A 15,773-nucleotide genomic window follows, 5' to 3' on the forward strand; every position below is an offset into this window, starting at 1 on the left:
GTCATGGTAAGTAGAAGCTGTACCCCCTGTAGGACTGTGCCTCCTGAATCGCAGGCTATACAGCCCAGTGTGGCCACCACCGAACAAGCTTTACAGGAGGGAAACTTATTTAAAAACACAAGCATTACTTTTCTGATCAGGAAACAAAAACAGAAGCTCGGTAAATAGGAGATAATGCAAGTGACACAGATGTTCCAACTGGTGGATGGGCAATCAAACTATTCCATAGCGGTGCTTTGTTTCAGCATGCTCTTCATGGACATCATGTCATGGCCCTGACGATCTTGGCTAAATACAATCACTTTATTTATAGGAAAAATGCAGGCTGTTAGGTATTATTCTCTCTGCCATCAAACAGGAGTAATTAGAATATGTTTTTAATCAGGGAGAGCAGAGAAAACACTGACAACTTTGGCACAGAATGTGTTCCAGTTGAGTAGTCAGGCTTACGGCATGACTTATTTTCAATACAGAATCATACTAATATTCTGCAGTTTGGGTTTTTATGATCTTTGTTACATAAACAGTTTTATTTGAGATGTGTCTTTTCCAATCTTCTGAGGTTCTCTATCAAGCCAATTTTAAAATAAATAAAATTAAAACCCCAAAACCTAACCTAGTAAAAAGCAGATAGCTTAAAAAAGAAACCACGAAACACCCTATCAAAAACAATATGGTAAGACTAACACAGCCAGTCTTTGGCAAGAGCAAAATTCAGTGGTTTTCAAAGAGATTTAGAGCTCAGTTAAATATTTAATACTGGGTCTAAACATCTTGTCTTTCATGGAGTAACACAGCACAGAAGTTGCATAAAAAGGTCAGAGGTCTGTTTCTGGGAACATTTTACAGTTGTGACTTTGGATATACTAATTTTTTCTTCCAGTAACAATATAAGTTTTAAATTAGTAGTAGTAGCTAACAACAGACAAAACAGGTTTCGAAAAAGTTAAATCAATGGTGAGAAACAATGTAAACGCTGTTAAGCATATTTTGAAGTAGCATTTATGAAAATTCAAGAACTTGTAATATACACCAGTTGTTTTTCTAAGAGTATTCAATCTCAGACAAGAAGAACATAAAATTAGAGTCAACAAACTACACTGTGGTTCAAATTTTCAGAGCATGTTTGTTCAAAATTGCAGAGTATTTGGAAAACCATGTTTTTATGCCATGGCACAATGGCTCTTTAAAAATTTACAATGTTTCCAAACATGTAGGAAACAAAGCATTCGGGCAAATAATACAATGAGGGCACTTTATCTTTACCTTAGACTCTAAGCCTTAGTTACTTCTAGATGTCACTTAACCACACCACAAACGTCTGCCTGGAACAGTCAATTTTTCCAAAGAGGCCAAAAAACTTTCATGGGCGGGGCAAGAGACTGAGAAGAAATAGGATTCATTTTGGCTTGCTCTAGCTTCGGAAAAATATTTAAGACCACACCCTCAACAAAGGCCTAACACTGCAAGGACTAAGCATTCCATTTTGGTCTGTTGTCACAGTCCTCTAAGGAACTAAAATAAATCGAAATAATAAAGTGAGTACAGAAGTTTAGCGGCGGTGGGGCTGGGGGCGCCTATAAGAAAAATGGGGGACATCAATAAAATGTTCCCAATTTTCAACCCTCTATTCCTTCTAGGATGGAAGTACACTTCACTTATCCAGTGATAAAACAGTTCTGTCCTTTTTTGCTGATCAACCTTACATGCCTGAGTTGTTAGCACCACTTTCTGGAGATCATTACTCAGCACGATGGTGGAAACCAGCGCCTTCTAAAGCCAGGGGTGGGGGCGAAGGGATCTCGGGAGTGGGGGCAAGAGGGACAGCAACGCCAAGGGCTCAGGTGAGAGCGGCCCTCCCCGGGCCCTCCGAGTCCTCGGTTCTCCGGGACCTACACCTGGCTGGGGAACCATGAACACAGGCTGATCTGCACTGGACCCCGGGACAGCTAGGGAGGCCAAGGGCAGGCTCGGGCTAAAAGCCCGCGGGCGGGCTGCGAGGAGGCCGCGGGGACAGTCCGTTCGCCTCCCGGACGCCCCCCACCCAGGCGCACGCCCACCTCCCAGCCCTTCTCTCCAACTTCAGCCTCTGCCTGCGAGCCCGCTCCGCACTCCGCTGCCCGCGACCCCCGCAGCCGCGCCCGCCTGGCCTCCTTCCGACCCCCTTACCTTTCCGTTCTTGGGGCTGCCGTTAAGGAACAGGGTCACCCGCCTCATCGCGCTGCCCCCACCGGGTCCTGAGTGAGTCGCCACCCTTCCACCTGGCTCTCCTCCCACCTTTTTCTTCTCCCTCCCTTCCCCTCCCTCCACCCACTCGGACTCTCCTCCCTTCGCCACCTTCCTTCTTTTACACGTACACACACACTCACACACACACACACACACTGTCTCCGTTCCACACCCCACGGTTGGCCGGCCCTCTTTCCCACCCCGCCCCTGGGCTCCTCAGCCGGCCTGAGGCCCTTCCCCCACCACTCCCAGAGTGATTCCAAGCTCCACCAATCAATCGGCAGCGCCGGCTAGAGCTCAGCCAATCACCGTCCTGCACTGGGTGGGCTCCTACTAACCCAGCCCAGGTGGAGGGAGGGAAGGAGTCTGCAGTCTAGCCGACGGGAAGGGCTTATCAGCCAATCAGAGCAGAACCTGAAGGCGAGCGGCTGCTCAAAGCCTTACTGAGCAGGCGCAATCCCGACACCAGGTAGAACTATTTGCATACGAAGGCGGGGTTTGAGGGAAGGAGGTGGAGCGCTGGGAGGGACCTTCACCAGTAAGGACCTCCTCACAGTGACCTCTCCCACTTGCTCCCCTGCAGAGGAAACGGCTACCGCCGGGACTGGCTGATTGGGTGGGAGCCAGTCGATCGTTCTGTTAGGATTGGTCCAATGATTCTTTTCGAAGTTTGCATCATCCAATCGAAGGGCCGGAGATATAGCTAAAATACTAACAAAAGGGTTCCTCCGTGAGACTCTCGCAGAAAGTAGTTCTCCAGGGCACAAGAGAGCTGCTGGTCCTTCCGCTCAGTGCGCCACCCGCAACGAGCGGCGATTTCTCTGCGAGCTCGCCGAGCCACTGCTCTTCCTGGGACGGCGGGCTTGGAGGCCTGAGCGAGCTCGGGGCGCGCGCCGACACGTGCGGATGACGGCGGCGTCGGGATTCGCAGAGTAACGACGAGGAGGCGGGGCCTGCTGTTTGAATCCGGCGGCGGGCGGCGAGGAGGTGCACGCGGGGTAAGCGGTCGGGGTCCAGGAGGCTACCGGGCTGCCAGCAGTTGCTTTCCCTTCAGGACTGGAGTCGAGGAAGCACGATAACCAAGACCCTCATCGGCGGCTGAGGTTCCAGAAAAACCCGGCGGGAGGGGAGGCGGCTGTGGAGCGAGAGGCGGGGAAGCGCCCTGGCTTGGTTTCGGGTCCGGCACAGCGCGCTGCTCCTTGGGCGCGTTTCTCAGAAGCGTGTTCTTTACCTTGCCCGGAGGCTGGTGGTCCTCCTGCGACCTGAACGAGCTCAAATGCAGGTTCCTGGGGCCCAGCCCAACCCACTGAATTAGAATTCCTGGGAATCCAGAACCAGCCAGATACTCTGATATTCGCTAAGGTTGAAAAGCCACGGCCTAAAGTATGGGGTGTGCCGTTTCATTCTGAACAGCATTTCTGTCTTTAATTGAAGCTCCAAACGTGCTTTCTTGGCATCTATTTTCATGCCCAGTGTAGATTGTTATTAGCGGTAAGTCTTGAATGAGGATCTTGATAAAATCACAGTAATCTTGGGGGTGGGGTTCATTTTCTTTTTTCCTACTCTTTTTTTAGATGGATACCAATTCAAAAGACACCGAACCTCCTGAAACCGAGGAGTCTGCTGTTAACAATGCTGGTATGTAGTGATCTGTTGCCTTCTTACGCAATTTAAGCTTTAGGTATTTGTCATCATAATGATGTTTAGCCCCACGACATGTCTGTTTCAGAAAATGCCTTTTTCATTTTGGGAAATGGGAAGCTTGTGACTCCTCAGAAGGATGCAGAAGTGACTCCTAATGGTTGTGCACCACATACTTTTAAGTCACCTTTGAACTTTGATACAGTAACTGTAGAGCAATTGGGAATTACACCTGAAAGCTTTGTTAAGAACCCTTCAGGTAAGAGAAGTTATTACTCTGTTGCAATGGTTTTAAAGTTTAAAAATAACTTTAATATAACTCAGTTTTGTTCTGTACCCTGTCTCGTTCCTTTACGTATCTAAGTTGATTGACTCTTCAAACCTGCTTTGTCATGGAGACTTCTGTGCACACGCACAGTGCGCGGAGCTTAGCAGGATACCAGGCTCCTAGGGCCTCCCAGCCTGATAATGTTCCTAAGTCTTAGCTGTGCTCAGTGCCCAAACTGAAGAATGTATATGTGAGTCAGTTTTGGACCTGACGCATGGAATACAAGAGGGTGTATACTATAAATAAGTATATTTACTAATTATTTGTTTATGGCAAAAATAAGAGAAACTTGAGGAGCAATTTAGATAATAAGACACATGCCTCTTTCAAAATCACAAACAAAATTGAATCAATGGCTAATGTCCTTCAAGGAGTAGAAATGAAATTCACCTGGGAAGTCTGCTTTAGATGAAGAAAAAAGAAATAAGGGAATGGAATTAGAGAACCACATTTAGAATGGAGGGTAGTGAGGGACTTAAGTCAAGGTAATGCGAGATTGGCACAGGAACAAAAGTGGCATGCCATTCTGTGTTCCCACCTCAAGAATATTACTCTGAAACCTTTAAAAAGCTAGCTTTATTTGTGTGCTTAGGTGTAAGGCCAGAATTTCAGGTAGCGTGGGGAAGGTAGATGAGAGAAGCAAAGTTACTGAACCGAGAACACCAGAGGACATGTGCCGAGGTGGAGATCTTACCTTTCCATCCTTGGGGATAAGGCTAATTCAGAAAAAGAGAAATTCTTAGTACAAAGCAAATCATTACCCACCGCTGTGTGTAGGAAATAAATGAAAATGAGAACTATTCATTAAAATTTGTTCATGCATTCATTCTACAACCATTTGCCTTCTCTGTGCCAGGCACTGTTCCTGGCACATGGAATAAATCCCTCTCAGGCTGGTACATCACAAGTACTTGGGACACAATTATTGATGGTTGTCTTGTTTTCTTCCAACTTAAAAGAGAGTTTTCATTATAGGAAAGCCATCATCCTACCTTAAAAAATCCAGACGACGTTCTGCAGTTGGTGCTCGGGGCTCTCCTGAAACAAACCATCTTATTCGTTTCATTGCTCAGCAGCGGAATTTAAAGAATGCAGAGAAATCTCCTTTGGCACAGAATTCCCCTTTTCAGGTATGGTATTCTTCTAAGTTCTATCATGAATTCTTCCAGGGAGATGTTTTGCTCTTACAAAGCTTTTGAACAGTGTTTCTGCCCAGTGCATTTCTGTTTTGGGATCTGGAGGGAGAGTATATTCTCTGTGTATTACAGTGTGTGCAGCTAGTATAAATGGTGGTACTGAGCACGGATCTCTGAAGACTTATGAGGTCCTGGATAGAAATGGCTTTCTAGAGGAGCTTTATATTTTATTTTGCAAATTTTTTTCTTAGTTGATATCTATCTATAATGAGGTGAGGCAGTGTTTTCCAACCTTTTTTTATATCTTGTTTCTAAATGCCTCATTTTTTTGTGACTACTATGTGTTGGCCTGTAGAGGCAACCAGTACAAAAATGTATTTGGGATAATCTTGTGAAAGGGAGCAAATTATTTGTCTGCTGATGGGGAAGTATTTAGGTATTTTTGCAGATTTTTATCAGAATAATACATGTTCTCAAAAAGTCAAGTAGTATAATACAAGGCTTACTTTGAAAGACAGTCCCCAGCTTACCCTTCATGAAGGACAGCTATTTTTGGCTCTTGATATTGGCCTTCCTATTTTAAACTACACTTGTGTGCCACATCTCAATTTTCAGTTTTAGACACTATGCATGAGTCTGTACAGGGCAGTGCAGTGGTTCTCACAGATAATCTGCAGGTCCCTGGAGATTGCTGAGTCGCATTCAGGAGGTCCGTGAGGTTGAAACTGTTTTGTAATAGCACTAAGATGTTATTTGCCCTCTTTCACTGCATTGACATTTGTACTTGTGGTATAAAAGCAACAGTGGGTGAAAAGGCACGAAAGTGTCATTTTATTCATTGTCGCACATCAGTCACAGAAAATAACTAATGCCAGTTTCACTTAACATCCCTGATGAGGCAATAAAAACTGTAAATTTTGTTGATTTTTCAATCCTTGAGTATTATGTGGGATGAAATGGGCAGTATGTGTCAGGGCATTTCCAAAGCCCATACCAAAGTATGGTGTGTGTTTCTAAAAAAAAAATCACATGTGTGATTGAGCTGCAAGATGAGTTCATTTTTTTTGATAGAACATCATTTTTATTTGAAGGAGTGACTGACATCATGGTGCATCAGACTTAGGAACGTGGCTGATATTTTCTCAAAAATGAACAATGAACCTGCCACTTCAAGGAAAAACTGAAATATCTCCAAGAGAAAATTAGAATTTGGGGAAACTTGCATTTACTACTGTGAGCTTGACAACTTTGCAATAGCTAGACTTTTCTGATACATCAGTGGTTATATAATGAATGGGATGTTTTGATGCTGCATAATGAAATGTGTCAACATTTAGAAGATCTGCATAACTGAGTGAACCAGTATTTTCCAAATGACCAGTTCATACAAAATATACTCTCAAATTACAAGATAGATCCATGGGTTTTAACATAGCAATTTGAGGAGTTCGTTGATAGGATTTCATTTCTTTTTCCTTGTGTCCTCTGACCTCTTCCTCCTGTTGGCTTGGTTGCCACCTAGATTTGCTGGACACCTGTCCCTTTGTGACTTGTTTCACTATCCTTGGTAATTCCCTTTTCCTGACCCATATGTTTTTTCTGGAGCCTCTGCATATCTGACAGTTTATCGTACCAGCACATTTGAGTTATGGTTTGTCTTAGTATAGAAATACAGATTGGACTTATTTCCATCAAAATTTCGAAGGTATTGCTCTCTTTAGGCTTACAGAGCTGAAGAATCCTCTTCATTCATTCAGCACATACTTCCGTTCCCTGCTCTTTGTAGCCTGTTTTCATTCTGAAGCTCTGTTTCTGGTGTTACAAAATTTCGTGGTGGAATAGCTTTCATTGTGGATGGCTGAGGACATTGTTGGTTGACATTTCCTCCCTCCTCTCAGGGCCTCTTTTCCTTCAGGTTCCATTTTGCTCCCTGATTATTTTAGGTTCTATCTCATGCTTAAATCTTTGTTCAGAAGCCTGACAAAGCCTTGACTGTTCATAATTAAAAGTGAGGCACTTTCAAAACTGACTGAGGGTACCATGGGCATGGCCTGGGTTTGTTTGTGAGTGGGTTTCTGTGTAGGACATCAGGGCCACTTTTTCATTGGAAGAACTTGCAAATGGCAGAATCCTGTGGGTCTTTTGCTCTTTGGTAGATCTGTTTTCTCTGGGAGGAATTCCTGGGGGCCTAGACCTGAGCCCTAGAACTCTGGAAGCCAGATGTGGAAAAGGGCTGGGAGGCTCACTGTTCTTTGGGAAGACTTGAACGCTGTTTTCAGTACAGGGCCTCCCATCCTAAGCTGTCGTATAATTGACATATAATTAGTTTTAGGTGTACTGCATGATGGTTCAATATTTGTATGTGTTCCAAAGTGATCACAGTAGGTCTAGTTAACATCCTTTACCATACATACTTACGAGACTTCTTTTCTTTTTTTTTTTGGCAAGGAAGAAATAAAACTATTTACATATGACATGATTATATATGCAGAAATTCCTAGTTTACAAAAAAGTTAATAGAACTAAAAACAGTTTTATCAGGATTTGAAGATACATGATCAATATATACAAATCAATTGTATTTAGACATATTAGCAAGAAACAATTGGAAATTTAAATCTCAAAAAGAAAAAGAGCAATATCATGACATAAAAGTATGAAATACCTTGGGATCAATTTAAGAAAATAATCTGTGTACTAATAACCATAAAATATTGCTGAAAAATTAAAGACCTGAATAAATGGAGATGTACCATATTAATGGATCATAGCCCTCAACAAAGTTAAGGTATTGTTTTATAGATTCAGTACAATTTCAATCAAAATCCAAGGAGGATTTTTGGTAGAAATTGACCTACTGTTTTTATAAATTGCGTGGTAATTTGAAAGAGCTAATGTAAGAGCTGGACAATCAAATGGTTTTGAAAAAGAACAAAGTTGGAATTACCTGATTTCAAAACTTAATATAAAGCAAAATAGTGTACTATTGGTATAAGGAGACACATATAGGTCAGAAGAACAGATTATAAATTGAAAATCTTAGTGGGTTTTTTATGGATTTTTGTGTGAACATAAGTTTTTTGGTTTATTTTTAGGTGTGCAACACAGTGATTCAGCACTTACCCATATTATTAAATCCTCCCCTCCTCTAGTACAGCTACTATCTGTCAACATAGGAAGACGTTACAGAATCATTAACTGTATTCTCCATGCTTTACTACTATCCCTGTGACCAACAACAACAAATTGAGAATTTTTATGCCTCTTTATTCCTCCCGCCCCCACCCTCCCCCACTTCTCAGTGTCTATGAATCTAGTGCTGTTTTGTTCATTCTACAAAACTTTTTTTGTGATAAGCACTTTTAAGATCTCTCCTAGCAACTTTCAAATATACAGTACAGATTTACTAACTATAGTCACCATGCTGTACATTACATCCCCATGACTTATTTATTTTCTATAACTGGATGTTTTACCTTTTGATCCTTTCACCCACTTTGTCCACCCTCTTCCCTGGTAACCACCAATCTCTGAATCCATGAGCTCAGTTTTTTTTGTTTGTTTTTTGATCTCACACTTAACATAATTTCACTTAACATAATGCCCACAAGGTCCATCCATGTTGTTGTACATGGGAAGATCTTTTACCTCTTTTATGGCTGAAAAATTTTGTGTGTGTGTGTATAAAATCTCACATTTTCTTTATTCATCTATCAATGAACACTTGGGTTATTTCCATATCTTGGCTATTGTAAGTAATGCTGCAAGAAGCATAGGGGTGCATATGTATACTCAGATTACTGTTTTCTTTGGATAAATACCCAAAAGTGCAACTGCTAGATCATATGATAGTTGTTTTTTTAATTTTTTTGAGGAAGCTCCATACTGTTTTCCATAGTGGCTGCACCAATTTACATTCCCCTAGGAGTGCTCAAAGGTTCCCTTTTTTCCACATCCTTGACAACACTTGGTATTTCCTGCCTTTTTAATAACTAGCCATTCTAACAACTGTGAGTTGAGATCTCATTGTTTATTTGCATTCTCTTGCTGATTAGTGATGTTGACCACCTTTTCATGTACGGGTGGCCATCTGTATGTCTTTGGGAAAATGTCTTCAGGTCTTACGCCCATTTTTCAATCAGATTGTTTTTTTGCTACTGAGTTGTTGAGTTCTTTATATGTTTTGAATATCAACCCCTTATCAGATATATCATTTGCAAATATTTTCTCCCATTCTGTAGGTTGCCTTTTCATTTTGTCGATGGTGTTCTCTGCTGGGCGGAAGCTTTTTAGATATAATCTCACTTGTTTATTTTTGCATTTGTTGCCTTTGCTTTTGGTGTCAAATAAAAAAAATCATCTCCAAGACTATCATCAAGGAGCTTATACTGCCTATTTTCTTCTAGCAGCTTTATGGTTTTGGGTCTTAACATTCATGTCTTTGATCCATTTTGAGTTAATTTTTGTGTACAGTGTAAAATAGTGGGCCAGTTTCATTCTTCTGTATGCAGCTGTCCAGTTTTCCCAATACTCTCTATTGAAGAGACTGTCTTTTCCTCACTATATATTCTTGGCTCCTTTGTCATAATTTAGTTGACCATACGTGTGTGGATTTATTTCTGGGCTCTCTTTTCTGTTCCATTGATCTATATATCTGTGTCTATGCCTGTATTTGTGACTGTAGCTTTATATTGTAGCTTGAAATCAGTAAGTGTGATGCCTCCAACTTTGTTCTTTCTCAAGATTGCTTTGCTTTTTGGTGTGGTTCCATACAAATTTTAGGATTATTTGTTCTTCTGTGGTAAATACCATTGTCATTTTGATAGAGGTTGCATTGAACCTATAGCTTGCTTTGGTAGTATGGACATTTTAATAATATTCTTCCAGTTCATGAGCACAGCATATCTTTCCATTTATTTATGTCTTTTCTTTGACTAATTTCTTACAATTTCCAGAGAACAGGTCATTCACCTCCTTGGGTTGAATTTATGAGTAGGTATTTTTTTCTTTGTGATGCATTTGTAAATGGGATTGTTGTCTTAATTTCTGTTTCTTGGGAAATTGAATGAAACTCAAACCCCCCTCCCTGATCTGATCCGTGCCCTCCATTATCCTCATCTCCCCATCTTCCAGTCCCCGGGCACACTTGCCTTTTCCCAGCTGCATCCTGGTTCCATTCAGGGCCTTTGCTGTTGTGCCTGCCTCCTGCCATATCTCCCTTAACTACCACTTGCTCACGTTTGTTTTCAACTCAAAAGTGAGTTCAGGTAGAGTGCTGTTCTGATTCAAGCTGAAGTGGCACTTTTAGGTACCCGAATCACATTCCTTCACATCTTCTCAGTAGTACCTCTTGTACCTGAAACTATGTTAGTATGTTTTCAGGAATTTGCTCATCATTTCTCCCCTTATCCTGAGCCACTGAAACAGTTTCCAGTATCTGGATGGAATGTTGTTGACTGACTGACACCATTTGTAAGACAAAAATCAAAACTAGAGTGCATTCTGAAAGTTTCATTTACCTTGTATAGTCTCATTCTCCATCAGGAAATAAAGAAGAAACAGTTTTGACTTGGGAATATGTAATTTGTTTTAAGCAGCACTTCAAAAGGCTCCAAATTCCTAGGACTTTTAATCTACCGCTACCATATTCAAATATGAGTATAAAATACATTCAGGGTAAATTGTATGACTTTGGGATAGCTCCTTTCTTTCTCCGTAGCTCATATAAGATAAGAGTTGACCACCAGCTTTTTATGAATGTTATGTCATAAGGGTTTATGTCATCAACCGTATTTGAATTTAGAATGTTCTGTTACTATGTAGCAGAGTATGCTTTGTGAAAGTCTATATATTTTATGGGTAAACAGAACTCTCAGTCTGTGTCACTTGGGTTTATCTGGCAGCTCTATCCCAGCATTTATCAATTTCATTTGATGACTTTGTGGCTGAAACCCTATTAGCAGCGTTACCAGAGGACTTCTGTGCTTAGCCCATCTTACTATTTGGCTTTATAGTTTTAGTGAATGGCTGGCTTTTAGCTCTAAGGAAGTAAGGTCCCATGAAGTCAGGAAAATTCAATTGGGCAGAGCCAAAGAAGACAAGGTAAGTATGAGGGTGGTCATCTGAGCTACCAGGGAACGTGTGTGTGTCCTGGCTTCCTGGCAAGCGGGTGTGTAGATGGAAGTGAGCAGTGGAACGAGCTGCGCTGAGACCTCCTGTGACCAAGGTTCTGCAGATGACTTTCGGTGGATTGTTTTTAGCAAACCTTAGGTAAGATTTCCACATAGGCTGGTTCTCCCTGGCCCTCCTTACTCGCCTCCTCCCCAGGATTCAATGCTTGCTCCTGGTCTCCATGTGCTCTCTTAAGACGAGCTTCTCTCAAACATGTTTGTGCTGAAACTCCTTTTCAGAATTGATTCACTGAGGCTGTCTCAGGTTATGGACTCTAACTTAAGCCCCCCAGAAAGAAACCTTTTAAAGATCGGTTTAGTTCCCAAATAATTTGAAAGCCCTTTCCACCTACTCCAGGCTTGCCTTGTCTGGTCCGTGGACCTAGTATCAGTACTGGTCAGCCTAAGCCCACACCTCTGTACATCCCATGCAGTAATTCCTCTTTGCTCCAGGTTACAAATGAAGGGGGGAGCAGAGGTGAAAGTAAGGTGACGGCAGCATACTGAATATCCAGACTGAGAGTGTGTGGTTCGCGGGAGGGGGCTTCGCTGCACGAGTTAGTGCCCCTGATCTTCAGAGAGCCTTGGTACATTTAGTTTTGGATTCAGTGGTTGTAGGCCTGGAATGTAGAGACTATTTAATTTGATTTCTAACACCCTCTGTGTCTCTTATTTAACAGGGCAGCCCTGTGTTACACGGAAATGTTAATTCTTTAAAAGAGCGAATATCTGCCTTCCAGTCTGCTTTTCACTCCATAACGGAAACCGAGAAAATGACTGGCTGTCCTGAATTCTCAGAGGCAGGAGAGTTGGAGGCGACAGGCTTGAGTGAGTAGGAAGAATTCAGTCAATTTGGACTTGTGCACTTATTCAGACAAGCCTCTGGGGTATGTAAGATTTAGTCACAGTGCAAAAGGTGTCTTTCCTGAGCAGAGCTGTATTTTAAAATGAAGCCTAACACTTAAAATGTGGGACATTTCACAAAAAAATCTGGACTTCTGGTTTCTCTTAAAAAACCCTGATATCATACATTTCTAAGCCTACATTTCCACATGGCCACAATTAAGTTTTAAGTGTTGAAATGTCAGTGCCGATTAGCTCATTTCATCTTTAGAATAGGGCGGGTGGCAAATCTGAGTGTAACAAATCTTGATTTTTAGGGGATTAAGTCTGGCAAGCATTTATATGACTACCAAACACTTCACCCTGATATTATAAACAGATTTCTCTAATCTGACATCCCAGTAGCCTGCCATATTCTTTACCCTAAGTTTTTTTAGATCATAATTCCTTTGGTTATTTTTTCTGTCACTTTTGATTTTCTAATCACAAAGCATTTCAGACATCAAACTTAGACAAAATCGTGGCCTTATCCTCATCATCACAACCGTCCCTCTGACGCTGAAGCCATTCCTTTCAAGCCCTTGTGTTCCAAGCGGTTTGGTCTTGGTGTCTTGAACCACCTCGAGCACATTTCCTCGCCTCCTTGCATGCAGGGCACTGTTAAGACAAGCCCAGTGCGTCTGCCTGCACCAGGCATGACCCACTCCCATGCACTCATGTGTATTTGTAGTTTGTAACTACTTACTTTTCAATTTTTACCTGAGTTTTTAAATTGTTTACATGAAGACTGTAGTGCTGCAGATGACTGAATTCCCTTTTTGTAGCTCTGGAGTGCTAAGACGTATTATGGCTGTATTTCTCATAAAGTCATACACAGTCAAAGCAGAACCAGTATTAGAACATGAACACATCCTTTAAAGTGTCAAAAAAAAAGGTTTCATTGTAAATTTATTTAAAAATAGAATAAGATACTATATTAAAAAAAGCATATCTTTGTACATTTTCAAGTCCGAAAAAATTAATTCTGATAAAGGTTTATTATCTTTTTAGTAGCCATGTTCTCTTGCCTTTCAGTTAGATTTCCTCTTTTGAATAGAAAAATGTACTAGATTTTTCTTTTCATTGATACAGTGTTTAGACTGAAGCACTACATTTTGCTAAATTATGATACACAATTTTAAAATGGTATTGTATAAAAGAAAATATTTATGTCTGTGCTCTTTTGTTTTTGTCTTGTTTTATGTATATAACCAAAAAAGAAAGCCTTGGCGAATGTCAGCAGTCTGAGTTCCCTGCACAGGTACCATGCAGATGGGGGAGGCCGTCCTCAGAGGGCAACTCTGATGAAGACCTGCCGGAAGCGGTTGATCTCCAGGTGCGTGCTCAGTATTGCTGCTTGTCCCAACGCAGAATGTGTGCTGTTGAAACTTCTCTTACAGATCTCTGAGGTGCTTCACATACTGGAGACAGAGGGAGATGAAGCTTTGGTTTTCTGGCGAGGCAGTTTTTAGACTGTCAAGACCCAGTTTCAGTTACAGTGCCTTGCACTGCTCTATGATAGCTGAGTTTTAAATTTACACTGTGTGTGTATGTGTTTCCTACATGTTACTTTGTTTTATTCTCGGTTCGCTTATTAGTTATTAGACAGTTTTGATTAACGTGTTGCCTTTGATTATGAGAAAGACTATGAACATTGCCAGGTGTTGGACTGGAAGCAGGTGGGAAAGCAGTGAGATTGTCAGACCTGCTCTTGAGCAGCTTGTGTGCTGGAGAAGGCGGACAGTTGAACACACACATAACTAGGAAGCTAGGTGAAGATTACCTGTGGGCCACCACCTCGGGCCCGGGGCTCTTGGACTTCTTCCTAGCTGTCCCTCACTGGTTAAAGACGGCCGGGAGCAAGGAAACTATTTAGCAGTTTCTCCTCTGCTCAGTTCTTTCAAGTAACCGTAGGGATTTTTGTTGCTTACCACTATATACAGCCCATCAAGATGACCAAAGGTGACAGCCAACATGAATTAAATAACACTGCTGAGGATCCTTGACCTCCACTCAAGTATAAACGGGAGCCTAGTTCCCTCATGACTAATGTTTTTTGCCGTAGTTCTGGATCGGTATAGCAGAATCCCATTTCTTTAGCGAGAGGAGGCACCAAACACCGTTATTAGCATTGAAACTTTTTTCTTGTACCTTTCTTGTCACGAAAATCCAGTATGTCATTGATCTTATTTGGGTGAACATAATAAATGTTTGACAGTCATTACGAATTCTCCAGGGTCCATTCGGTTCCCTTTGTATCTTACAGTTGCTTGTAATCTCTGCTCCTTGTGCTCTGTCCTAGTTGATATGAAATCATTAACTGTCAGAACCAATAACAGTTACTTCTTATGAGAACTTTGGATGTAGACCATGATTTAGGCCGCACTGGTACGAGTGTTTTCGATCCTAGCCGTTAACAGCTTCCTATCCTAGCTATTGGGGTCTTTTGTTGTTTGATTAGTATTTATATAATAATATTTTTTGTTGTTTTGAGAATTCCCTCTTTAAAAAAAGCAGTTAAGCTTTTAAACTTGTTAAAACTTTAAACAGTAAGGCAACGAAAATCTGTTTTCTAAATTTCTCCTAGAGAACTGAAAATCATTTGGTAGGATGTTTAGGATACTATGTATGTTTAGTATTCATTAGAATGAATACTCTCTTTTAGATTTCTGTATACTTTTGTAACAATTAACTAGGTAATGAAGATGACTGATTGACTTAATATCAGATTTCCAGATGATCTAGAATGCTTTCTCAAATCTTCATAAAGATAGCAGTAATCCCATAAGTGAGAAGATATAATACTTCTTCACTCTAAATTTTTCCCCCAAGAAATCTTCTGAGTCCGGTTTGACACAGTCTGGATGTTTAGTTGAAGAGTCTAGTCCACTCTCAGAGCTCACAGAGACTTCAAGTGGTAAGATTTAATTTTTCCTTAGTATGTATGCCAGCTCACCCACTGAAATGTGTTCAGAAGATGTTTATGGTTGGTTTACCTATATGCCAAAATTTGGGAAAACTAAAACATTGCCCTGCATTTAAAGAGCTCATGTTCTAGTAGAAAGACTTCTGAATTCTTGTAACATTTTCTTTTTTGAATTAGTGAAATATTTCCCAGTAGATAGAATCTATTATTTAAAAAAAAATAGGATCTCTGAACACTTAAGTGTATTTTGTTTGAGAAAACACTACAAATGAACCTCTGTCTTATGGGAGTTTTTGGCCCATTAACCTTTCAAGTCACTATTGATTTGGTTTGATTGAAATCTATCATGTTTTCTTTTTTTTCTCTTTTTTTTCCCTGTTTCTATCCTCTTGTCTTTGAGCTTATTTGAAATTTTCTTTCTAGAAATCCATTTACCCATTGTCTTTTAAACTATACTTCAT

General features: G+C 41.2%; 2 protein-coding genes across 9 annotated transcripts in view; one reads left to right on the plus strand and one right to left on the minus strand.

The window, feature by feature from the left end:
- The window catches only part of KCTD9 (potassium channel tetramerization domain containing 9), a 32,378-nt gene extending 30,028 nt beyond the window's left edge, over positions 1-2,350 (minus strand). The window contains exon 1 of one of the 2 annotated variants that reach the window (XM_017673501.3): positions 2,170-2,350. In XM_017673501.3, the coding sequence (XP_017528990.1) occupies positions 2,170-2,217 (48 nt within the window). In that variant the 5' untranslated portion in view covers positions 2,218-2,350. The remainder of the gene's footprint in view (positions 1-2,169) is intronic. The other variant, XM_017673500.3, reaches the window with a different exon arrangement.
- Positions 2,351-2,788: 438 nt separating this feature from the next.
- CDCA2 (cell division cycle associated 2) overlaps positions 2,789-15,773 on the plus strand; it is an 82,489-nt gene continuing 69,504 nt past the window's right edge. For 2 of the 7 annotated variants that reach the window (XM_073232704.1, XM_073232705.1), the window contains exons 1-7: positions 2,789-3,227; positions 3,804-3,867; positions 3,959-4,129; positions 5,174-5,328; positions 12,185-12,332; positions 13,607-13,722; positions 15,219-15,303. In XM_073232704.1, coding sequence (XP_073088805.1) covers positions 3,804-3,867; positions 3,959-4,129; positions 5,174-5,328; positions 12,185-12,332; positions 13,607-13,722; positions 15,219-15,303 — 739 coding nt within the window. In that variant the 5' untranslated portion in view covers positions 2,789-3,227. Of the gene's footprint in view, positions 3,333-3,803; positions 3,868-3,936; positions 4,130-5,173; positions 5,329-11,348; positions 11,605-12,184; positions 12,333-13,606; positions 13,723-15,218; positions 15,304-15,773 lie in introns of those variants that run through there. The other 5 variants (XM_073232700.1, XM_073232701.1, XM_073232698.1 and 2 more) reach the window with 5 other exon arrangements.

This window comes from Manis javanica, chromosome 3, assembly GCF_040802235.1.
Source record: "Manis javanica isolate MJ-LG chromosome 3, MJ_LKY, whole genome shotgun sequence".
Lineage (NCBI taxonomy): Eukaryota > Metazoa > Chordata > Mammalia > Pholidota > Manidae > Manis > Manis javanica.